A 26,579-nucleotide genomic window follows, 5' to 3' on the forward strand; every position below is an offset into this window, starting at 1 on the left:
TTTTTTTTTTTTTTTTTTGTCGTTTTGCATTTACAAATGAAAAAGCATCAACTCCTGGTTGGACAGCATCTCTATTACATCTCTTTAACATCTATTTAAGGACATACAACTAGCTGGCAAACTAACTAGATGGTTTAGTTTTCTAAAGCATGACGCATCATAAACGCTTGCTTTGCTTTTAATAACAGTCCATCTTTATGTACTGCTGATTGCCTCCAGCCTCTTGTAACCATTTTGTGTACATGGCATGCATCTGATTTTCTCAGGGTAGGTTTCCTGATGGTGACAACAGTGGAACATGCCAGTACATTGGCAAGGCCACTTGTCTCCATTAGGAGAGCTGCTTGACAGGGTAACCATGCAGAACTATTGGGGGACAGTCTTGTCAGCCTATAACAAGAATCCTGGTGACCGGATTACCAGATAATGTTTTTTAGTAAAGCTTTGAATTTATAAATTATAAAAATGACTTTCACATGCTGAAACTTATACGATTTTAGTAAATGTGTTTTGCAAACTTTTTGGTGGCGAAGACCACATCAATACAAATCGTTGCTGGGTTAAATTATTGGTCTGTCTTTTTACATATGGGAATCTTATGAAGAGATCATTTTAAGAATCTGGCTATTAACAGGTATCTGTTAGCAGCCAACCTGCAATGGGATAGCAGTTTTGGATGAGCCTTTACCAGTTTGTTAAAACTTGTACCTCAGTCCACACTTGGCTAATGATGCGGCTATTAACCCATTTTCTCAGTTGCTAATAGTTGAAAAAAAATATGGTAAAGCAATGTTTCCACTTTTCTTTAGAATTCTCTGGACTGTATTCTTCACCCCGCTGCAAGTCGTGTGATGAGTTGGCAGCATAATCAGATCATTGAAACTTTATTGTGCCAAGGTGACTACAGACAAGCCCTGCGCTATATACAAGTAATGAAACCTCCAGCAGTTAGCAGTGCAGATGTCAGACTACATATCACAGTACTGCTGGCCAACAAGTAAGTTGTATATTTGTTGCTGCAATTTTGTCTTACAACATTTTACTAGACTCTGTTTGAAATTAATTGTATCTACTATTTTACAAGAACTTTGCTAGAATAGTTTTAAAATAATCCCTGGTTAAGGTGGAAAGACATAACTTTTTTTTTTTTATAATTGTGCAATAAGGGGCACAGGGAATATTTGGGTACGGAGGGCTATGCAGCTGGCTTCAGGAGATTAGACACTGGCAAACAGCTATAGGACAGTCCAGGATGCCCACTCCAATTATGCCTCTTTATTGGCTAGTGTTTTAGTAGAACGAATATCATACAAGTACTTGTGAAAATGCCTGGTATCTGTATCTGGACATCCCTACAAGAAACCCTAATCTAAGTGAAAACAATTGAAACTGCAAGAAGCATATTTTAAAACTTTTTTTTTTTTAGCTCATGCTATGTGAATGGGAACATGCAACAATATAAAATAGGTGCCACCCAAATTGTTTTCACTGTACACTTCTTGGTCCACGTTGTTCTGTCCGTTCTCCAGAAATCACCCTTTAATCGACTTATCAGGGATATTACGTTCACAAGGTTTCCTTCCTCATGGCCATTACCTCCTAAGAAGAGTGTCTGATTTGGCGGCCTTATCCTTCAAGAAGCTTTTCTTGTGCTAATCAGAGATGAGGTTGTTTTGAGGCTTTTTTTTATTTTAGACAGACTTTGTCATTCCTGAAGGCCCTCCCCACAAAATTCTTCTCATTTTAGCCTATTGAATGAAAGAATGATTACAATTCCTCCACAGTCCCGCACTTTCTCCCCACTAGTTCCTTTATTGGCTACCAGCCTGCCCTATCTGCTGTTCATGGAAGTCTTGTTGCCGGCCCTTTTGCCACAGTCCTTACTTATGCACTATATTCGGTGCAGGAATAGTATCACATTATGAGAATGTGCTGTCGCCTCTTGCCCACATTGCAGCACTGGAGAGAGGACTGAACCGCTGGCTAAAGTGAGCAATAGATTCTTCATCAGCAGGGGGAGGCAATTTTGATTAACCCCTTCGTGACGGGAGACGTACACTGTACGTCCAGCCACAAAGGGACCAAATGACTTGTCACGTACACTGTACGTGACGAGTTATTTGCTTCTTTAGAGGGCTGTTAAACGCTGAGAATATTTTTTTTCTCTTTATATTTTATTTGTCCTAAGTGAGGCGTTAGACACACATATGTGATATAAATGTGTAGCCCTATCTGTCCTCTGAAAAACAATATATAATATGTGTGGGTGCACTTTGTAAGAAAGTATATTACTGACGTGGAAGAATCACACAGCAAAAATGTCAAAAGTGTGTCAGTCATTTACGAACAGAAACTAAAAACAAGCTCAGTCATGAAGGGGTTAATGTAATGTGGCTTTAATGCTCCTAAATTGACTATATTACCAGTAACAATAATATTCCTTAGAGGCAACACTTCTGTCTTCCCCTAATCCTTTTATAGAGCCTTAAAAAAAAATGGCCAAAGCTTTCAGTTTATATTATATTTTCTACAGAGTGAAAGTCATCTGAACATGAAAACAAGAAGAATGAACCATTTTCATTCCCTAACACCTAGCATCCTGCTTTTTAAAGTCATAGGGGCTCCAATGTAAGATTAAAAAATAAAGCAGACAAAGGGCAACCCTGCCTAGTCACTGTAACTAACCCACCAGAGAGCAGACCCCATTAAACCATGCCCATGTTTTAGGTCCTAAATGCTCAGTTGATCTGTTTTTATGAGCCAATACATTTGCTGCTCACTATACAGCTTTCTCTTGCCTCTTGATTACAGATACGACTGCACATAAAGGTGGTTTGTGTCGCCATGCGTGTAATTTACACATGTAAAATCTGTAGCATTGCTAAACAAATGGAGTAGTTTGTTGGAATGGTTAAAACATATATTTTGATTTCTGTTTTAGAAATCTTATTGAGGCTTGGAATCTACAGAGACTTCACTCCACCAGACTGAATGTAGAAGAGCTTTTAAAGCACATGTATGAAGCATGCCAAGAAATGGGACTCATGGAAGATCTGTTAAAATTAACTTTCACTGATTGTGAGCAGGTAAGTAATAAAACCTAAAACATCATGATCATCATTGCCTAAACTATGAAGCTTTAGTCTTAAATATGTCATGTTACTGAATATACCAGGTTGTTAATGTATAGCATGTTCATTTAAATTGCAGGGATTTTTACAAAGGTTTTTGCAGACAACTGGGGGTGTGCAGAATCAAGAACTGCTTCTGGTACATCACTTGCAAAGAGCCAACTACATCCCAGCTCTGCAGCTGAACCAGTCTTTGAAAGGTTACCAAATGGTAAGTCCATAGGCCCACATGTAGGCATCAGATGGAGAGGAATATTTTTTGTGCAGGTTATAACTGGTTTCTGATGCATGACAACTCATTTCTTTTGTGATGAGGAAGAAAATACATATTTCCTGATTCAACACCACAAGGCACAGGGAGGTAATAAGACCACAGGACAGCCCTGCATAACCCTAGCCTGCCTCTGTTTTTTTGCTAGTGTTAGGTGATGGATGTACTTCATCACTAGTTTTCCCTAATGCTGCTTCAGGCCACTAGGTGTCTACAGTATTTTTGCATTTTCACACTCTGAAGTTGAGGAAGGAACTGTTCTCAGGAGTTTTTTTTGTGAAGAGAAACTGACCTCTTTCCATAAACTGAAGGACACGATTTCTCTCCTTGTGGAATGCGGTTCTCACCTGTTTGTAGTTAGAACTGCCTGTGTTGACCTTACTAAGGTCACACATTTGGGTCACTTTATGTGTGTTCTCAGTTTTATAGCCTGTGTTGTATGGTGACTGAGTTCACCCTGAGAAACTGTTCTGTCCCCTAAAATGGTTTGCCCAGCAGTATCCTCTGAAGGGTAGCTTTCTTAAGTGGGTGGTTCCTACCATGAGCCCTGCATCTCTTACCTGAACAAGACCCTTACAGTCCCTGTAGAGCAGTGGTTCTCAACCTGTGTAACCTCAGGACCCTCATTTGTCCTTGGTCATTAAGCCGTGACCCAAGTTGCTCTGCACTGGAACGCACAGCATTGCGGTACTATGCGTTACGGTGCGGGCGATCGAACTGTGGGTGGGAGATGCCTTTGGTGTGCCATTCAAATGAATGGCAATGCAACACACCTCCCAGTCCAGAACGAGTGGTAGGTGCAATTGCATGGTAAGGTGCGTTAATCGCATGGTAACAGGCCCTCAAAAACACTGATGGATACACACAACCACAGACACTATCACACACTCAGACAGTCTCACACACACATACATGCTCCAAAATGGTTTTTATTATCTTTTTTTTACAAAATCCATCCAGTCTCCCTATCTTACGAGAACTGGAGTGGATCCTCAGCCTGGGGTCCAGTGTGGGCTGCTGTGCTGTGGCTCAATCCATATGTGCTCCTTTGCGTGCCCTGTAGAGGTGCTGGGAGCCAGAATGCGATGTCACTCTGGTCCAGGCACCTCTACAGGACAAGTGAGGGAGCTGTAAGCAATGTATGGGTGGAGCTCCCTCGCGGACATACCCCCAGCCTGCCCTATTTCAAGCTGACACTCAGCGTCGGGCAGCATATTTTGATTGGCTGCGTGTTGTGAGAACGGACAGTGCTGTGCTAGGGGGAATCTGAGGAGCCTCGCCTAGAAAAATGGAAGGCATGCGGTGACCCACTGAACACGGGGTCACAACCCACTTTTGGGTCCCGAACCACCAGTTGAGAACCAAGGCTGTAGAGGATCTGTTTTCAAGGACCTCACGGACAAGAGGTTAGCAGCCCTTGTTAAGGCCTTATTTGCCATTGCAGGCCCAGTTATGCAGCCCAAAGTTGCCTCCATGGCAGTTTGTTGGACCTTGTTGGTCTGGTCCATGGCTAGGGACCCCAGATCTATCTTGACTGATGCTGGCGTTCTTTCCTGCAACCTTTCGCTTTCTCTCCTTTCACATACGGGGGGATCCTTTGGCCAGAGTATTGGTTGGTGGAGCTCCCCTGCAAGAAACACCTAGAGTGCATGCCCTTTACTGGAGGCCCCCTTGCTGGAAGATCCTTAGAATTGTCCAAGTAAGTCATCAGGGGGGAAAAAGTCTTCTTGACTCAGAAAAAGCCCAAGACTCATTCTCAAGCATCAAATTTCCTAGTGCAAAGGGTGCACTTTTCTGCAGCAAGGCCTTGATCTCCAAAACCACCAAGGCAGGAGATAAGCCCTCTTCACAATGCAGAGATGCCCCTCTTTTGCAAGTAGGGACACTTCTCAGCACTCTTGGTATAGGAGTTTTATGGTGCCTAGGTTCTGATCTATCATTGCCTCCCTTTATTTGGGAGATTTCTCTGCCTCGGTGGATATCAAGGATGTGTATTTACACACCCCCATTTTCCCTGCTCAGTCACTACCTACGTTTTGCTGTGAACTAACAGCATTCCCAATTTGTCACTCTTCCCTTCGATATGTCCTCGGCACACAGGATGGTTCATCAAGGTGCCTGTCTTGGCCAGGCTGCTCCCCTAGGGGATCCCCATAGGGTACTTGGATGATCTGCTCCTCTGGGAGCAGTTCGGCACTGTCCTGATGTCCAACATTCAGCAGACCCTACAGAGCTTGCTTTTTTCTGTTGCCCTGTTGGTGTAGCTTGCTGTGTTGCCCACCCCCTCAGTTGTATTTTGTATTGACGTCCGAATCTGCCTTTGACCTGTACTGTACAATCCAGGAAATAGGATTTTTGACTTGCCAGTAAAATCTGTTTTTGGAGGGCAGTTCAGGACACAGGACCCTCCCCTTTTGTGTCCTTTATTGCTTGCTAAAACAATTGAGAATTGGGACCAGTTATGTGGGGCTCCTTACAGCTGTGACCAGCGTACAGTCACCCGATGAAACATGCATATAGCCCAGTTGTCCATGAATCTGCCTGTGTCCTGTATTTTACTCCAAGAAGTCTTTCCTGTGAAATCTGTTTCTTGGAGTAAATCATCGGACACTCCACTCTTTACGCTGTAATCCATTCTGTATTGCTTGCTATAAAACTGAGGCAAGCTGTGAGTAGGAAGGGGTTATGCAGGATTGTCCTGCAGCTTTTGATTAATTTGTCAGTGTTCAATCATCGAAAGGTAGCATCATAAACCATTGATCTAAGAATTAACTTCCTGTGTCCTGTGATGTACTTCAAGAAACAAACCTGATTTTACAGATTAGACAAAAAAAATGTTATATCTTGAATTGGGAATAATCTCTATCATTCTATTTTGTACATTTTATCATTTGTTTCTGTTTATGTAGTTTGATTCTGATCGAAAGCTTCGAGAGAGAGCAGTGGCCCGTAATGCTATAATTGATCAGTATAGCAAAACACTGCCAGGGGTACAGCGAACTCTTGCAGGTGAAAGGACTAAACACTCTGCGTTATCCTCGACGATTTGGAAGGAAGGTACATTAAATATCACAATTGTTCTTGGTGGTTTTTCCACCACTCAATGTAAAGTAAAATCTTCAATGTGGTATCCCCGATGGCAGATAAAATATGTTTGAACCTTTCCTTACTGTAAAAATAAAAATGGTTTATGGTGTTTGTTCAAAATGTTGTAAGGTATTAGCATAATAAAGTGGTACAAGTTTGAACATCTAATTTGCTGACATGTAGCCATTAAGTATAATTTCCCTAAAAAGCTGTTCCGTTTTTTTTCTTTTTGAAAAAGACAGTCCTTGCGCTTCAGGGAAGTAACTTTGCCTAGGCTGTGATATTGTCAATCAGCTGCAGGCAGGAGGATACATCATCTGTGTCGTGTCTTGGAGGATGGATGCCTTAAAAGCTCTTTCTTCCTCCTTCATAAACAAGTTCTCAGCGGAATGCTTTCCAGATCTAGAGCTGTTGCCATTGTTTTAGTGCTTGCCCTGTCTCTGAATACTTGTGCCATGAGTGTTGCTCAGATCCTCAGAATGCTTTTGAACTGCCGCAAAAGGGGTTAACACTGAGGGACAGAACACAGATGTCATCCGCTAACTGGAAAGAAGACCGATTCTGGTCGTCTTTCCCGTCGGTAGAGGAAGCATCTCTCTGCCGGTGCTTCTGGTTTGCAAAGAACTACAGGGAACTCCGATCTTGGATCCATTGCTGCTGCCCACCTACAGTGACTGCGGCCATCTCTGGCCATCTGACACTCTCCTGCTAAGAGCTGTTGGGATTCTATATTACATGAGACCTTGCCTCATGCCCTGACCCGTACGTTGTCATATATCTACGTGGTTGTAATATGTATGACTCTAGACCTGTTGCACAGCCTGACTTCTGGGGGCTATCAGGTTGCACTCAACAGCTCCAGTGCTGCTTGCATTGTGCCTACTTAGCCAAGCAACATCTGCAGCCTGGAATCGTGTTGCCCTCTACTACTAGAGTCTCCTGTCTTAGTCTTCCGCTGCTCTGGCAAACGTGGCCTGCTCCTCCCCACTTTTGCTAGAGGTTTTTACTATGGTCAATTGCTTTATGGCCAAAATCAGTTATTTGACCCCAGAGGCCACAAGTTTCTGCACTTTCCCCTGCAGATTTTATATCAGTCTAGTCCCTGGACAGACTGTTTCATTTAGCACCGAGGACCAGGTTGTCCTTGCTTGGTGGCTCCGAAACTTGGCCTTGAAATCCAGGAAGTCTTCTGTTCTTCAGCCTTCCATCTTAACTAGGACAACATTTCTTCCATCCCTCGAGCTGGCCCCAGTTCATCAAAATATAATTTCACATCATTGCCTGGGTGTAGTTCGGGTTGGGAGGGTAAATCTCAGATACAGGTTCCCCTCCAGAAAGACTGATTTCTTTTTGTCAACCCCCAAATGGTCCCTGCAAGGGTGCACCAACTTCACTCCCACCATCTGCAGGTCACTCTCAGACCATAATTCAGGCTTCATATTGGGTGCTCTTCAAATTCCCACTACCGCCAGATTACTTCAGAAGGGTATAACACTGAGTGCTGAGGTCATCTGCGGGGGGGGGGGGGGGTGCACACTCTTTACTGCCATTCAGCGTGGAGAAGGCACCATCTCATTGCCGTTCCTGCTTTGAAAACCACCATGTGATCTTCGGTCTGTTCCCACTGCTCTCCTGCAGTGACCTGATCACCTCTGGCCATCTGACCCTCATCGGCTGCCTGGGTTTGTGAGTACTTGTGGCCTTGCCTTGTACCTTGAACATATTTGTATAACTGCCATGCAGTCACAATATGTCTGTGTCTAGATACAGATGGGATAGCCCCACTGCTATGGGTGACCCCCAGCTAACTCTCACAATTCTGTGGATGTTACCTTTGCACTCGGAGTATATTAATGTCAAGTGGCCCTATGGTTATTGGGTCCTCCTCATTGGAGTCTCCCTTAGCTTGGCTAGGTGAGGTTGAGTTGCCCAACCCTTTTGCCATGGGTCTTCCCCCTGCAGAGTCTATCTCTGATCTGTCTGAGGCCTAAGAACACCTTGGGAACTGGTTGCTATGACCATCAGACTCATATCCACAGTCCATCCCTAATGTTTACTAGACACTACAGTATTTGGGCTATACTGGGGAGGATCAGCCTGCTTTCCCCAGCCTTGGGGTTTTCAGAGCTCCTACAACCGCAAATACCTTTCTATTACACCCGCTATTCAAGTCAGTCCTCTGAAGGGTCCCTGGCCCAGCCAGAAAGTGTGTTGAGCTTTTTCCCTTTTTGAGAGGAAATTTGTTGAAATTTGTGCTATGTACCCACAGTGCATCCTCCAGTGACCCACCTAACCGAAAAACCACTAGTGTAGTAGAAAATGCATGATTACCTTTTGATTCTACTGACCAGCTGTTGGTTTCCATCCTAAAATCCCAGTTTTCTCTGGAAGGTACTCGTATCTTTAAGCTGTCAAACTGCGATAGACTGGCTCCGATACCTCAAAAAGGATCTCCCATCACTGAATTAGATCCCTTCAGCATGCGGAACAAATGTCTGGAGCCCTACGCTTAAGTTTTTAGAAAAAGCTTCCAAGCTTGTGTTCTACATGGGTCCAATGTCCAATCAGATGCTCAGAGCACACTAGATATGGCATTAGCACATTAACCAAAGAACATCTGAGTTTTTTTGGTCTTCAAGAGATGCCGTCTTTTCAATCCTACGCTTGATACCATCTTTGAAGGCCTGAGTGTACACCTGCCTGAACGTGAAAGGTAATTCCTTTCTGCAATTAGTCTCGGAGGGCCTGGGAGCACTATCGGACAGTCAGAAACCTAAAAAACCACCTGCATGAAGCGCCCCCACATCCAACTGTTTTTGCATCTGTGTGGGTTCCTGGGTAGTTGGCCCCCTTGGGCATTCATTGCCTTTTTTGGCTTACGGGCTACTCCCTTGCCTCTGGCACTCTTCATCGGTTCCCTGTGCTGTCGCACAAAGTAGTGCAGCATTCCCAATCCCCTTGAGTTCCTCTCACCCCTGGACCCCTTGCTTCAGTCCCTGTGTCAGCTTAGCTACTGGTGCTGTGCTCCTTCTAGGCCACTACTCTCATCTCATCCTTCCACTTTCCTCAGTGGTATCTGAATTTCCCCCACACACACCTTCCTGAGTGCCTCCCCGGTAGTATAGGGTTTTGGGGACCCTCCCATCTCTTTCCGGTTTACTTCAGCCCCCTTTCTTTGCTGTTGCAGCTCTTGTTCCTAAGCAGTCAATCGTGACTACCCTTATGGACTAGCTAGTCCTTAACGCTATTATGCAGCCTCTCCACCAAGTGGCTAGTAAGGATTCTTCTCCCATTCAGAGGGTTTTTGTCACTGGAGAATTCTCCCAGGACTGGTGGGATCCCATTCTGGGTAGGTTTTTTGTGTCATACTTCAATAGACACCATTTTGGTAGTGCTGTGTTTTTCTGCCACCTTCGGGCGGTTGGACATTGGCAAAACAAAGCTGCAAGGACGATCCTGTATACCTTCTCCTGTACCTTTTATCATACCTTACCTTCTCCTTTTGTCTTTAAGAAAACGGACACCCTTCCTTGAAAAGCAAACTTTTCTTTTTGCCTCATCAGAGGTAGTGCAAAGTTAATCTTAAGCTGCTGAACTTTATAAACAACGGGCTTTCTATCTTTAAACCAGAAGAGGACAGGTAAATGTGCAAATAGGACTAAAGCAACACCTGCCAGCTGGATCTGAAAATGTAAATTCTACCTAAAAAATAATTTTTCATGACCATAACAGAGAATATATGCAAAACAGCTAGACATTTTCCTTTTAATCTTCATTGATTTGGATTTGCCCTTTTGTGTTTTTTATTTACTTTAAGTGACCAGGCCCAAGCCCTTATCTACTGTTGTAAAACAAGCTCCTTCAGGAAGTGTTATGAGTAAGGCAACATTTATCAGCAATGTACTGATGAAGATAAAAGAAGTTTCCTCCACAGATGTTCAAATGGACTTCTCTCCCTATAAAAGGTAATGCTTTCTTTACCGTTTAATACATTTACTGTGAAAAATAGTTTTGGATACAGTGGGGAAGGGTTAGAATTTGGATTTTTATTGCAGTCTGTGACCCTATTTAGTAGCTTTCACCTCACTTCTTGCCATTAGGGTGTTCTTTTTCTAATGCTTGCCATATACACATTAATTCTGGCAATTTTAACCAGCTTTAAAACGACAGCCGTTCAAACCAGCCAACTATTATCAATACTGTCAGTGGAATGTTGCCCTGATCCAGTCAATCATCTCCGGGGAAGAAAAAGGTAGAATTTGTCAGAAAATCTAAGGTGTGTGTGTGTGGCCAGCAAATCACAACAGCAGTAAAATAATTTAGAACCTCTATCAGCTCGTTCTTCATATTTGATTGGGGAACTACTTCTTCTTTCTTTTTTTTCTTTTTAAGTTCATTTCCACTCCTAGTGCTCAAAGTATTTCCACAGCTCCCAGGAATATCACACCAGTATTATAAATTTGGATACTCTATTTAGAATATTTTGTAAGCCAATTCTGACACTATCAGTGTCACAGCAGACTCCCTCAAGTCTTGAGATTCACTTGGGATATGCTGTGTGTGTGGCTTGCATTCCTAGGTCACTTCTTGGGGCAAGTACCTGAGAATTCAGATCTGCTGTGTCCACTACTTTTCTATTGATGATGTGTTGCAATTGGACCCCTTGATTTAACACTGTTACAGGGGCAGGAAGTGAGTGGAAAGCTCACCACTGGCTGCGCAGGCAGCAATAAAAACAAGACTGAGGTTTTAAACCTTCCCCACTCTTATCTAAAACGAGAAGACTAAGTCCAGTTTAATTGTAAAGCATAGCAACTGACTTCCATTTACTTTGCAGTTTACCCACTGAAGAGCAGAATCCAGTAACAGCTTTGCCACATTTAGAAGTGCCCGATGCATTTATTAGTACGCCTGTATCCAAATCTAGAAGAGTGTCAAGGTTGGTAACTACACACCAAGAAATGTGCACGGTTTAGACTTATGATACAAAATAATATTATTTTCCTTTTTGTTAGTCTCACCGAAAGCATCTTTTTCAGTCTACACTCTATTAAATTCATTATGCACATTTGTTTATTTTTTCTTGATTTTAACATGGGCCATTGTCCTAAATGTTTGGATTATGATGTATGTTTCCACAGATTACTGGAATCCATTGTCCATCCCGTCTTGACAGAGCCTTTACCTCGAGATGCAGATTTTGAGATGATTGCTGAACGAACTCCTCGTAAATCTTGCACGTTGATGACCTCTAGTCCCATTCAATCAAATCTGCGGAAAATTGCGCATTTGAGAAACTTGACCAAAGCATCTGAGTTTAACCTTTTGGAAACGCCTATTATAGTAAAGGTAATTTAAGTAGATTAAAAACGTGCTGTGTTTTAAAAGGAATGTGTATTTAATATTTGAGCCCAGTGATGAAGCCTTATCTGAGGAATCTTTTCCCGTGACGCACCTCTTTACTGGCCTTTACACAGCACCACAACCTGTTCCTTCCCAACAAATCAGTGCAAAGATATCTGCATGTAATGTAGTAGCTGTCAAAGCTGTCTGCATTATTATTATACTGGATTTATATAGTGCCAACAGTTTGCGCAGCGCGTTACAATATAAGGAAGAAATTAGAATCACAATACAATTCAAGACGAGATGGTAAGGAGGGCCCACAATCTAAAAGGGCATCTTCCCTCACCCTTCTGCATTTTTAAGCTGCCAGAAATTGCAGGTGGTATGCTGCAGAGGATCTTAACAGCTGAGAATGTGTGCACAGGAGTGGCATGCTGCTGATCTTTTAGTCATCGGAAGCGATTTGCTGGTGGTGTTCGTGCTGCCACAGATCGGGTTAACATGCCTTAAGCAGTCCAAAAAAAAGGTGTAATGGAGTTGCAGTACATGACGGCGGGCACCTCCCATTTTCAGGAGAGTTCAGAAGTTGCCTTCATCTCTGCCACTGATGCTTCAATACTCTGTGCTACTAACCTATAACAAATATGTAGATAGAGCCAATGGAATCTCACCGCTCCAATTACTTAGCCGCCATCAGGACTCCCCAGGTGCTGGTCCAATAGGTGCGTCTTCACCTTGGAATGTAGTAGTATACGAACAGACCGCACTATCCAGAGAATTCCAATACTGCAGACTTTATTGAAATTCACAGCAAATCCAGTATAACCGTAAATAAAAGTGTGTAAAGTAACACATGCCAGCACTGCACACCCCTAACCAGCTACAACCTCTCACATGTTTCACACGTAGGCTTATTCATAGAGGTTTACGGGTGAAACATGTGAGAGGTTGTAGCTGGTTGGGGGTGTGCCGTGCTGGCATTTGTTACTTTAAACACTTTTATTCACTATTATACTGGATTTGCTGTGAATTTCAATAAAGTCTGAAATATGTAGATAGATTTGACAATGTGCATACTTATTTGCCATCATTGAGTCATAATGTATTGAGGCGACTGTCGCTGTAAAAGCAGAGCAACTTGCAGAAGGTCAGTAATGGCAGGTTTACTTTAGGTGCATCATATACATCTGTTATAATGTTTGCTATATCACCACAGCCGGTTACAATTTAATATCGGTTTTATTAATGGATATGTTTCCCTTACAGAGGGCAAAAGCTTTGGCTGCAAGCTCAGTGTCTTCTGTTTTTACGGCACATACACCTCAGTCTATTTTGAGGTCCAGCACCCGAACTACCCCCCTGGCTTCTCCTTCAGTTTCTCCTGGAAGATCAATTACACCTCCTTTACGACCTAGAGAATCTAAAATCTCTTTTATGGAACAGATCAGTAACAAATATGTCAAAGGGGTAAGCTTCTGGATATACGTTTTATTGACCTGGAATTTGCAACTTGAATATTTAGGTTGGCATATGTAGTGTCTACATCAATTTAAAGGAACTGTCATGTGGGAAGCATGGAGGCTGCTATTGCGTAGTTCTTTATGAGTGTGATCGTTCACTAGCTACCATTGTAACTAGGGATGCACCGATATATCGGCCGCCGAAACTTATCGGCCAGAAATGGCACTTTTGTCTAAATGCCGACAATTGTCGGTTTCGGCCTGACAATTGTTTTTATTTCGGTTTGGAAATTAACATTTAGGTGCACCTCTGATTGTGACACTTTGGCTTCAGTGCTTGGTGTTGCTGACCCAGAAAATGCCTATAGAAGGCCAGCAGTTGGCTGGCCCGTGGTACTCATGATATTGTCACTTTACATTTATTACAGGGTTTATAATGGTTAATTTTTTTTTTCTTTTTTACTGTCGGCTTCATTTGTTGTATACAAAATCCTAATTTGAAAAATACATTTTTAATACAAGGTGCCTTTAATTTAACATGGACAAACACTAATTCCTTTTCTCTATTACATTTGTCATTGCAGGTTTTAACCCCTGACAAGGATCTGCCAGTGTCCTCCCCTCTAATAAAATCTGCGCAGGATACCATTTGGCCAGAAAGAATGGCATTGTCTCTAAGCAACACTTCTACTAAAGAAGACCTTGACGAGCTGGATGAATCTTCATCTGGTATCCAGGATGGGAGTACCAGCAAGGTAGAAGCCAGTAGGGAAGCAAGTAATATATCTGCAAGGTCAGATCAGACAACACTGGAGTATCATGATGCTCCAACACCTGAAGACATGGAAGATGAAGTAGTTACCATAACTGCTAAATCGGAGCCTCTCATCAATAAAGAGTCCTTGCCTTCTGAAGTAGTCAACTTGGCAAAAGTAGAAATGCATCTTCAGGAACTGCAAGATCAAGGTGTGTTTAACTGCATGTGTAGATGTGTCTAAATACTCTCGTCTGTATTTGTGGCTTCCCCTGCACCCTGGCTATATTTCAAATCCGATTTCCATTTTCAGTGCTTACGTTTGCTGTTAAAATGAGGGAAAAGACAGAACGTGACTTATAATTTTTTTGCAGTTTCCCTTTCCTGCAGCTGTCATATTTGATTATCTGGGAATGTGTGGTGCAGTTATTTAGACAAAGTACATGCATGGACCTGTTTAAAACATTGAAACTGCTATTGCTGATTTAGTTTTTAAAGGTCCAGCTCCAGGGCTGTTATCTTCCTGCTTAAAAATCCAAGCGAGTCACCTGACCAGGGAAAAGTATGGATTAGTGGGGTTTTCTGACTCCACTAGTTGCATGCTTGTTGCAGGTCAATGATGCCACATTGATGACAGGAACTGGACTACAACACTTTTCAAAACAAATTTGGCAGTGGCAGCTACCAAATTTCTTTCCTCACAGATTTATTTAAATTGGCTAGATTAAAGACTCCAATTTTACATGAACCACGTTTGGCCTAAAGGCTGCAACAGTGCAGGCACCTTAAAGTTCTGGAAAATGCATTGGCTCAGTCGATCCCTGTGGAAGCCTTTTTGCATCTAGACCCTAGCTGTATGGGACCTCTTTGGGGATACACTCCAAGTAAAAATTTGGTGGTTAAAATGTCAGAATCTCTACGGCCTGCCAAGGTACTGTTAAAAAAAAAATAAGATTCTACCTTTTTTTTTTTTTTTTTCACTGGGTCACTTAGTCATTATGTTGGGGCATTTCTGCTTATTTCCCCTTTTGGTGCAGCTCCCTGCTTCTGATTTGCCTGTGCTCTTTTATCATATGACCACAAAGGGTGGTCATATGAAGCAATTTTTTTGAAAGATTTGCAGAGTATACTACCTGTATTTTTAAGTGTTAGATCACAGAAAGTAGGCATGAATAACTTAATGTTAATGCTGCAGCTAACGATTATCTTCATAATCGATTAGTTGAAAAATAATCGATTGGTTTTATAAAAAATATTCTCAGTCTGTCTCTCCCCCTCCCCCCCTTCCTCCCCCCCCCCCCGCCTCCCTCCTCTCCCCGTCACTCTCCTCACCCCCCCTCCCCCCCCCCCCCCCCCTTTCTCTCTCTTCCCTTTTCCCCTCTCTCCCCTTTCTCTTCCCCAACCATCTAATCGATGATGAGAATCTCATTTTTTTTGTTTTTCACCAGATAAAGAGGAAGCAAATACTGACCATCATTCACTAACTGAAAATTACCAAGAAACATTACACCAGTTAACGACGGTGCAGGAAATTGTTCCTCCACTTCAGTGGTAAGTGCTCATAATCTTCTCATTGTTTAAAATATCAAATTAAGCTCTAAGCACAATTCATAAAATAAAACTGGGCAATTTTTTTTAAAAAAAGTAATATTTCATGGCTGCAAGTAGTAACAAAGCCTTTACCAATACATTTTACCACACCCCAAAAAAGGCCTCAACCATAATAGACTTTGTTAAACGCATTCCAATTGTTTGTCCTTTTATATTTTTCTCCATCGTCCATTGAGGACACGCCTTTGAAGCATTCTGAGATGTAGGGCTATGCTGCTTCCTCTAGCAAAAATTTTTACTAGGCAAAACCGTTAAAATCCTACCACTTTTGGGACATAATCCCTTACATCTACCAGTTTTTTATAAGGTTGGGTGTTTTCCCTCCTTTATTTTACTTGGGTGCTGTGCTTTTTAGACTCCTATGTGGCTAAATGCCTTTGTGTAGTTTGACCTATTTTATATAATTTTCCTGCTGTCTAAGAAACAGAATTGTCAGAACAGACCGTCATTAGCTGAACACTGTGAAATTGATTTTTTTTTTCTACTCTGTGTCTTACTACGAGTTTTATTCAGAAACTTGTGACATTTGTGATTTATGTCGGTGTGACTGATGTTTCTGATTCCAGTCACAAGTGGCCTGTATGTTACTAGGCCTCTGAGGTTTTGCTGTGGTGAACTGTGCTAGTTATACTTTTATGTACTTCACACGTTGGCCACATGGGGGAGCTCTCCTCTTTATTACTGCTCAGGCTTACTGTTTATTTCACTCCTCCTTTTCCCCGAATGCTGTTGACTGAGTTTTCACTCAGTTGGAAGCAGCAGCACTCGTGAAAGTGATGCAGGGGCTACTTGGTGACACTTATCTAGGTGTTTTGGGTGTGCACTCTTTCCTTCATTGATTAAGAAACATAGTGATAGATTTAGCTCATGAATACAATACACCTAATGTGTGCATCTCATAAACACTAATGCCATATCATTGATGCAGTAGCTGGGCTGTGACAGATTCACTGAGCTTTAGAAAGAAACGGTTGCCTACTTAACTGAGGCTGTTTGTTCCTCTTTAAAATTAGAGGGTACTGCTGTAATTTCTACTTCTGCTATTTCTAGTCCATCTTCACAAAAACCTGAGCATGTCTGCAAGGTTTTTCCCCTGAGCATGTCTGCAAGGTTTTCCCTCTTCATCCTATTTTTTATAGTCTTTTATATAAGGGTTGGGGAATTCTGGATAAGCAGTCTCGGTTTCCTCAATGCTTTAACTATTAGGATAGGAATAGAAAATGACATAAGCCAAATAAGATTTGACTGTATCCATTTTCTTGTCCTAACAAGAAATCGACTATTCTTATTAATTACACTCCTTCATTTAAGGATCCTACTGACAAAACATTGGAGAATATTTTTCTCTATATTAGTTAACTGGTTTGGCTCTTCAGCCATTATTGGCTACTGTCCTCATTTGGCTACTTGGACAAAATCTTTACGTACAGGATGTGCGACTGCTGGATTTGCTCCACATTTTATTGATTTATGTGGATCAGATGACACTTCTCATTTCATATGCGATGTGTTCCTTTTAATGCTTGTGTTTGTCTCTTCCACTCACATACACAGATCTATCTGGCTTTTGCACTTACCCTATGTGAGAGGTCATCTTTTTGGAACTACCTTGCATTAGATTATTAAAAAAGCTACAGGACAACAAGCTGGTGGATCCAGAGCAAGGGATCCAACGGCAGATGCAGTGGGCGCCTTAGTAGCCCCTGGGATCCGTACACACATGTCTTTCCTCCACTGGCACTGGTTCATGTGTTGGCAGACGATGCATGGCTGCTTCCAGATGGGCCAGATCTTTTACCTCGGGGCCCAGTCTTCCACCCTGCTTCTCGGTCGCTGGCTTAATGGCCTGGTTGTGGAAACCCAAGTGTTTAGAGACCCAAGGAGTTTCACATTCTGTTTTCAAATTCTGCCATTCCCACCATGCTTAAGGCTCGTAAGCTCTTTTACTTGTAAAATGTATCGCCATACGTGGAAGGTTTATTTTCACTTCAACTTGGGGTAGCACAACGTTTAGCTCGAAGTACCATAAAGGGTCGGATATCTGCCTTGTTGGACATAGCATAAACTTCAGCAGATATGACCTGCACAAAGTTCAGCTTTTAAACCAGAATCCTTAGTATTGGGCCTTTACTATTGACATTCTTTAAGTACTTCATTCTATATCAATAATAAATAACTGTTACATTTTTAGATATACAGTAGGTTTTTTTTTTGTTGCTTTTTATTTTTTTATGTATATGCCCGTTTTTTCTTTGTTTTTCATTTTGGTATATAGAATAGTCATCCTGTCTTTGCGTTCTTACTAATGCGCTACCCTAGTCTATTATAAAGGAATATACTATGTACATATATATTAAAACTGCTTTACTATTTACTAGTGCTTTGGAAGAGGTAGAAGATAACGCACAGACAGCTGGTATAGATCCAGAATCCTTTTCTTCTACTCGGGACTCTCCATGTAAGTATTTCCTGCCATGTTTAAGTTGTAATGTATTTTGTACTCAAATCTGAGGCAGGTTTCCACTGTAAAAAAATTTAGTGAACCATGTAGGTAATGCAGTATGTTAGTTTTAATTTTTCCCCACTCCTTTTTTTTTTTTTTTATTCTCTGCACGCTCTACTCTGTTCATCTGTGGGAGCAAAAAGAAGAGACCCTGTATTACTTCCCCAAGTGCTGTGACTGGGACTTATATAGAGCTAAATATTCTCTCATGTGACTGCGCTGGTGCCTGGCATTTGGTCCCTTGAGCACACTGCGCAGCATCCTAGGCGGAAAGGCTCTGTCACATAATCCCCATACCTGGAAATACAGGATATTTCACTCTACAGCAAGGGAGCAAAGGGATTGGGTAATGTAAGCGGGGTGGGCATTTCCCTGTATGTGCAAAGCATGTTTACTTTGGGGCACACTTGAAGGGATATAAAAGCTAATCTCGCATCACATGTAGATTTGATTGAACCTACTATTCCAGGCAGTGGAAATTAGTTACACCAGTACAGTTACATTATTATCAGGATCATTGCCGATACCGAGTATTTGGGCGAGTACCCGTACTCGCCCAAATGCTCCCGATGTCTATCCCGATACTGGAACTTCTGGTATTGGGAAGCCAGGCGGCGAGTCATTACAAAAGGGGGGGCTTGGAGCTGGCTTTCCAGCCAATCAGGAAGCTGGCCAATGAGTCATTGCCCGCCCCCCGGCTTCCTGATTGGCCGAGAAGCCGACTCCATGCCCCCTTGTCAATTGGTAACGAGAGAGCATGAAGCCGGCTTGCAGGCAAATCAAGAAGCTGGGCAGCGTGTAATGACTCGTCGCCCAGTTTCCTGATTGGTTGGGGAGATGGCCAATCAGCAAGCCGGGCGGCGAGTCATTACCTGGCTGTGATCTGTGGCTGTGTTCATTCAACCTGCTGTGCATGGAAGGTGTGATGCCTGTTCTTGGCAAAATTTCATTGAAGCTGCTAGAATTCTATTCCTCCCTTTTAGTAGCTACGAATGTTCTAATTTTTCCTTAATTTGCTTAATTTGCTTTTTCGAATAGCCAAACCATACATGTGTTTTGCGATGCATCCCAAACTATTTTAACAAAGATGTTTATATTTGTGAAGTAACTTGGTAAATGGTAGGTACTTGCCCCAAAGCGTTAATGTGTGTTGTAGAATAAGGTTGTTCTGTTTATATTGGCAACGTTTTTTTCTGAGTTGGAACCTAATTTAATTTTTGGTTTTATAAGAAATGTTTTCCTTTCTTTGTAGCCGTTGTTAGTATTCATGACTGTGCACTTGCAACATCTTCACTATCGGAACATCTAAATGAAGAAAATGAAGTGGTGGAACTCAATGGAGATGTTGAATTACAAGAAGACAAGTATTTCCTGGTTCAAGGATACCCTATGGCTAGAGCTCCACTGTCTCGCTGTGTGGAAGAGGTACATTATAATGTAAATGTTAATATTCAGCATAGGTTTTATAGCTTTGTCATTCTTCACTTAACACCAGTTTGCTCTCAGTGATTTGTGCTGCCCAACATTTTGACCGGGGGAAAAAAAAATGTTGACAAGCCCAGGAGTTACCCCTACCTGCATGCCTCATTGTTTTTGTTGGTATCCTGGGAGGATGAACATCTTTTCTTCAGTTCTACTCGAAGACTAACCTATTTTATTGCTAGCACCTTTTATATTCTTTGTTTTTTTGGGGCTTTTTCCCGTTCAGTCAAGGCTGTTCTCTATATCAATGCTAGAGCTTGTTTCTCTGTTTGCAGCTCCGCAGTATAGCATCCTCAGCCTGGTTTTCAGTGTACCAGGTTCAGACCTCGCTGGACTCTATAATTTAGGGGCGCTTGAAAATGGCCCTTGGGCACTGGCTTTCGGGTGGGGCACTTTCCAGACTCCATTCTGGAAAAGGTTAGCTGTGGAGCACTTTCCAGAGCCACTGGCATCATCTCAGCTCTTGGCCTCTCTGAAGACTTGTTTAGTGAGTTGTCTGGTCAGGCTGAGCAACGGAAGCTACCTTGTTTACATAGTTCACGCTATTCCCCACACCGGTTTCTACTGCAGTAGGGGGAACACTGATATATCCAGTTGGTGGAGTTTGTGTAAGCTGCTCGTTTTTTCCGCCAGACAGTATAAAACAGTCTCCTTGCTACTGCTCCTGCTTGCAAAGAGCTCCATAGAAACCCAATCAGTTCCTGATGCCCTACTACAGTAATTTCTGGTCACCTCCTTCCATCCGACCCTTACCTGCTACCAGCTGTTTGGGTTTCTTGTGTTGCTGAGGCCTGGTGTCTTACCCAGAGCTTATATGTTGCCTTACCACAATGCAATTGCATGTCTGATTCTAGACATGGAGTGGGGCATCTCCTCTGTAGCAGATGCCCTCATACTCTGACTGCTCCAGAGGGTTTGCAGCATGCCTCCCTGATGGTGCCAACGCCTGCAGCCAAGAGTCATGTTACCCTCTACTTCTAGAGTCTATGCCATCATTGGAGTCCTCGTTCTAGCTCTGTCAAGTGTGACTTAATTCCTTGCCTTTTTGGGTTGAGTTTTTTTTTTTACCACAATCATGCAGGGCTTTGTCTAGCAATATCATTTGTGTTTGGAGTCGAGAGCCAAATCTAACAGGCAAGATTAGAAGCTGCAGTTTGGAGTATCTCATGGTTCTTTCAGTAATAAACACAAGTGCAGACAGTGTAACTTTGCTGAGCCTAGTTGCTGCTCCAGCTTCCTATTGGATCTCCCTGATTCCTAGTGCTTCTCAAAAGCAACTGCACACTTTAGGTTTACCATTATGTAAGGCCCAGTTCACACCTGGGTGTTTTGTAGCGCGTTCCTATGCTCTGCAAAACGCTCAAACACCGAAATCCCATTATTTCCTATGGGTATGTCACACCTGGGCGTATTACAGGCCGTATGAATGCGCTACAAAACGCCCTACGCCCAAAGAAGTACAGGAACTTCTCTGGGGCGTATTTGCTGCGCGTATCCATTGGGGATACAGCCAGGTAGTCCTCGGAAACGCGCGTTTGTCGTGCGTTTTTTACAGCGAATAGCGGTAACGCGCGTATTTGATACGCCTAGGTGTGAACCCAGCCTAAGGCTAAGTGTCCCAAGCAGTGTTGTCGGCACTGCCCAGTTCACCCACACTGATCCACAGAGCACATTCCCTGCTCTTCCTCTCAATGACATACGGAGGGGAGGTTTCTGTAGTCTAAGTTTAGAACTGGGGCAGGACTGATGAAGCTTCTTGGGACTTCAATATAGATAAATTTAGCCGTTCGCTGGCAGGGTTGACGGGTATTGTTGCAGTGTTTCTTTAAAGGCATAAAAGATGAGGAAATGTTCAAAGATGTAATGGATGTGTTTTTTTTTTTATTTTGCTGAAACATATTCTTTAAAGTGGAGTATATGTTCGCATTCACCTTTTTTTTATACTCATGAAATGTGCTTAAGCATGTTTAAGCATGTGCTTAAAATGGTACTTAACTCGGGGGTTACAACTTAAAATTTAAATAGCTTTAACTAGTAACAGAAATGTAGCTTATTTGTGCAGGACTCAGCTGTAGATCCAGAAGTAATCTCTAAATTTGTGCTGCCACTGTCCTTCTGGAGAGTGGCTACTTTTGTTCCCCTTGGTTTCAGTGTGTTGTAAAGTAGCCAGTGCTCCAAGCTCTGAAAACAAAAATGTGTGGTAAGCGCACTACTGGAGAATTGGGTCAATTTTTAAATACAAATGTTTAAATACCAATGTGTGGCATTAGGTGTGCTGGCTTCTCAAAACAGGGAGATGAACCCCACATACAGAATCAATGAAAAACGGAAGCGCTACAACCTTTTTAAGTAGTTTTAGTATAGAATGTAATATTCGTGAACTGAGGTGACTCACAGTTTGCTGTTTGAAGAGTGGTGGTGCCGGCAAATGAAGAGGAACTGCTTGGAGACCAGGGGAGAGAGGCTGGATGGGAACCGCTAACAATTGGGAACGGCGTTGGGCTGCCGCAGCTCACCGCGTGTTGGGCACTGATTGTCACTGTCAGATGCTGGAAGGTCTCAGCTGGCCAGGCTGAGCCTTTGGCGGCTGCATAGGAGAAAAGCCGCTCAGCTGCAGTGTACGACACTGTCAGTGAGCGGTATAAGAGAATGACAGCAATCGTCAGTGGGAAGCTGAGAGGCTCAGGAGTCGTCTTAGTAAGTGAGAGGGACTGTCAAAAGGGCTACGCGTTTCGAGGCAAATGCCTCTTTATCAAGCCAGAGGAAATGTCAAAGCTCCAAGCTCACTCGTGTGCTGGACTACAATCTCAATTCAAATGAGTAAACTAAACGTGATTGTAATTCATCACCGGAGTGAACTTGGAGCGGTGGCTACTTTACAACACATGAGGACCATGGGGGAACAAAAGTAGCCACCGTCCAGAAGGAAGGCTAGTGTCCGCACTAATTCAGAGATGATTAGAGGATGCACACATAAGGTACATTTTTGATGATTCTTAAAAATGCATTTAAGCACCTTAACTATTAACTCCCGAGCTGTGTCACTTTAATGTTTGGTAAAAAAAAAAACATTTTTCTATAAGATAATCTTTAATTTTCATTTCATTCTTTTATAGGAAATAAAGGAAAAAGAGGTACCGGAGTTGGAACTCATGACAAGCAACCATCTGTTGCATCCAGCTGTTGAATTCCAGGTGGATTACAATGCTGAAAATATTGAAGATCACAACAGAAGTGAACAGTCTAATGATGGCAATTCTATGGAAACCGAGGATGCTGAAGTAGAGAATGCTGCTAGTAATTTTACATTAATTCTTGAGGAAGAAGGTGAAGCAGAAGAGGATGAAACTGCCGATAAAGTGCTTAAAGCGGATCATCCTGCAGACACAGAACTTACAACTGTTTCAAAGATTTCATTCTCGCTGACTGAGGAATATGCCAACCAAGAGATAAAAAGTACTGACACATGCCCTGCAAATGCTTTCACTCTTGTAGATGGTGAACAAGAGACAAAGATTATGGAGACCTTGCCGTACGTGCCCAAGCCAATTAAGGTAGCTGTAGAAGAAAACTTGCTTGATGTATTCAGAGGTACAAGCGTCAAAGATTTTTCTTCTGAAGTTGATGATGAATCAGCCCAAGAAAATGAGCCTATAAAGAAGCGCAGAAGTGTCCACACTTCTAGGACCCCCACTAAAAGAAGGGGGAAAAAATCAGAAGATGTTGGAGTTGAGAACATCATCCAGGCAGCAACCCCACAAAAAAAATTGGATGTTCAAAGTCTTAAAGAAACTCTAGAAACATCGCCAAAGAAAGACGAATCTGTAGTTGTTAACCCACAAACCCCACGGAGAACTGTAAGGAAATCCACAAGAATAACTGAAGGTACCAGTGCTGATATTGAAGCTCCGCTTCCTGTAACTCCCAGAAGAGGAAGAAAAGCCAAAGTAAATGAAGAAAAGCTAACAGTGTCTACTTCACAAGAGGAACAACCATCCTCACAAATTTTTACAAGAAATAGGAGCCAAGTACCTGAAAAGAATCAAAATACTGAAGTGGAGTTAACAAGTGTTGAGGTCACAGTACCACTGCCCCTGTCTCCAGCTAGAACGCGCAGAGGTAAAGCTCCCATTTTAGATCAAGTGAACAAAGGAGACGAAGACTTGCTGGATTTAAAGGTTGGTGTTCTTACACCTACAAGGATTACAAGATCTTCTAAAGTTATACCAGAAGCTGAAAAAGAACTATTAGCTAAGAATCCAGAAACTGAAACTGAACAAGTTACCACACCTACCAGAGGTCGTAGGGGAAAGCGTGCTGTTAATGAGTTGGTCAAGCAATTTGAGCTTAATGTCACTCAAACTTCTTACAAAGCAGATTCTAGCCCACCTGGTTCTCCAAAACGAGTCTCATTAAGATGGTCAAGGATAAAATCAGAAAAGCAGATAGACCATCAAACAGCTGAGCAAGAAAATACACAGTCACAAGAGCAAATTGTAGATACACCTAGAAAAAGCATGAGGAGATCTAAGGTCAGCAAACTTGGGGAAGAGTCCACAGACCTTTCTGAAAGATCTGTCTTACCACCTGAAGAGCCCGCATTGACCAAAGCGACAAAGCAAGGAAACGTGTCAATCAGACAGACTAGAAAACGTACCCTTCCTGCAGTGTCAGAAGAAAGTGTAGAGGAAAGGCTGCATGCTTTGCAGCCAGTGGACAGTCAAGACATGGTGCCGAATGCTGATCCAGAAGAACAGACTAAAAGCATGCGTATTACAAGGACTCGATTAAGTAATGCTTCTTTGTCTCTGGATCCCTCCACAGCTTTGTTTGCATTCACCACACCTACTCCAAGACGAAGAAAGAATGCAAAAGGTATTTTGCTTTGCACTCTTATACGGTATTTATATATTATTCAGATGAGGTCTTATTTTTGCTGTTAATAGGTGATTTCCGGTGTAAGCCGAAGGTGTTTAAATGGTCCGTTGGAAAGAATTGTTTTTGCTGAACGCTAAATATCGAATTAGTAGTATGATTTCATATTGGGGGTATATTTATCCAAGGTTCACTGGAAAATATTTCCTGTATTCATAAAGTGTGCTCAATGTGCAACTGACTGTAACCGTTCCATCATTAACAATATTTTTGGATAAGAATGCTTGGCTAGTCCTGGGGAGGTATGTAGGACCTCTGCGTGACTTCTACTAGCCAGCAATGTCCGAACAAAGCTTTCCTCTATTTTGTTGTGTAAATGAGCGTAATGTAGATGAAGTAGCACAGAATTCTTCAGGATGTCTGACACTAAACGGAGTTTTAGCTGTTGTCATTTTGTAAGGAAATTATGTTCAAATTATAGCTGGTGATGTTATCTGGTTGTAGCTGGGCCAAATTTTTAAACCACTTACTAGTAGTGAGAGATTAGGTAAGAGCAGCTGACTTCCTAAAAGCCATTACCCCTTCTCCATGACATCACGGAAAGATAAATTCCAGCTGCTAGTCTTTTGCTTAAATGAGAACTTTGAGGTGAGGGAAAATCACTCATCCTCCTAGTTTGAGCCGACGTGTGACAATGAAGCTGTCACAGGACGGCTCAATAGATCGGGAAGTGAGTGAACACATAGTCGCTCGCTCACTTCTTGATCATCTCCCTGCAGAGAGCCATGACTGTCAGTTACCACTCCCCGCAGGGATTCCCTCCCTCCTCGCTCTGATCCTCATAGCGCTGACTGTAGGAAACGGACGGGGGAGGGGGCGGGTACAGCTGGCTCTGCCTCTAGATGGACAGAGCCCGCTGTTACTCACGCAGCTGGGTGGATCTCGACAGTAAGGTCATGATGCGTCACAGCTGCGGCGGTCTCGCTATACCGTGAGCTGTAGCTCGCGATATACTGAGCTTTGGGTCACGGGAGGATGCTAGTATATGTCCTCCCGTGACCCTTAAGAGAACTATGGGGAAAAACACTTACCCCATAGCTCTCTTAAGTAGGTAAGGGCCACGTTTTTTTATTGCGGCACATTGGGGAGAGTCACCATTCTAATTGTACTGCTGACCATTGTCGCCAAGAGGAAATTTGAGAGGAAATCCAAAATTGTAGTTGTCCCCAGAACAAGAGGTAAAGGGAAGTTAGTGGGGGCACCTGTTCTGGAGACAACTGCCTGAGGGGTATATCTTTTAGCTTCCTGTTATGTCTCTGGGTGAGGAGGTGAAGGGAAAATTCAACAGTGATGCACAGACAGCAAATGACCGGTCAGGGGTTATACCCATTCATATTCTGTCCAAAAAAGAAAGATTTGGCTATAGATGCATTTTAAATAAAAATAATGCATTTATAGTGGTTATCTGCAGCCTTTGCCCTCTGACCTTCTTTTTTTTTTTTTTTCCATTTTGGTATGAATAAAACATTTCAATGCTATAATTGCTCCCTTCCAGCATCTTTACATCAAGGCAATAGTTATACTGATATTTCAAGTGAATCTGTGCTTTACCCATGCAAGGTAGTGCAACAGGTTCACTTGAACATAGCCCTACCCAGTAGCTTATACGTACCTTATTTTCTGTCCATGCCATTCCATTCAGCTGCCTGGATCAGACGTGTAAACTACAAAGCAATGTAGTCATATCTTACACAGGGCTTTTTACTCACCTTGTGACTGGACCAATGCTGTCCCATGAAGTGTGTCATACCAGAAGTACCAGGTATATCCTTCAGCTCAATGCTAAATGGAGCAGCAGGGAAAGAAAGGGAGAGTAAGTAGAAGCTGCTGGGTAGTGAGAAATGACAGCAAAGCACAAGTTTGCTGTAAACTAAAATGGCCTTTTACAAATGGTTCTCATTGGAAGTCCAACCTGGAGCTAAAATATTAACATTTCCTATAGGCGTGAATGGCCCTTTGTCTTGGGTTTTGATAAATGTGGGATATATATATATATATA

At 42.6% G+C, this 26,579-nt stretch overlaps 1 protein-coding gene across 1 annotated transcript in view; it reads left to right on the forward strand.

Moving 5' to 3' along the window:
- Positions 1-26,579, forward strand: part of AHCTF1 (AT-hook containing transcription factor 1) — a 64,595-nt gene that overhangs the window by 34,954 nt on the left and 3,062 nt on the right. Inside the window, exons 21-34 of the mRNA XM_018559970.1 lie at positions 810-997; positions 2,942-3,086; positions 3,211-3,342; positions 6,312-6,459; positions 10,307-10,454; positions 11,327-11,428; positions 11,631-11,838; positions 13,102-13,302; positions 13,880-14,261; positions 15,498-15,600; positions 18,039-18,118; positions 19,416-19,588; positions 19,872-20,132; positions 22,762-24,520. Of these exons, the coding sequence (XP_018415472.1) occupies positions 810-997; positions 2,942-3,086; positions 3,211-3,342; positions 6,312-6,459; positions 10,307-10,454; positions 11,327-11,428; positions 11,631-11,838; positions 13,102-13,302; positions 13,880-14,261; positions 15,498-15,600; positions 18,039-18,118; positions 19,416-19,588; positions 19,872-20,132; positions 22,762-24,520 (4,030 nt within the window). The remainder of the gene's footprint in view (positions 1-809; positions 998-2,941; positions 3,087-3,210; positions 3,343-6,311; positions 6,460-10,306; positions 10,455-11,326; positions 11,429-11,630; positions 11,839-13,101; positions 13,303-13,879; positions 14,262-15,497; positions 15,601-18,038; positions 18,119-19,415; positions 19,589-19,871; positions 20,133-22,761; positions 24,521-26,579) is intronic.

This window comes from Nanorana parkeri, unplaced genomic scaffold (genome assembly GCF_000935625.1).
Source record: "Nanorana parkeri isolate BGI_ZX_2015 unplaced genomic scaffold, ASM93562v1 scaffold424, whole genome shotgun sequence".
NCBI classification, from domain to species: Eukaryota; Metazoa; Chordata; class Amphibia; order Anura; family Dicroglossidae; genus Nanorana; species Nanorana parkeri.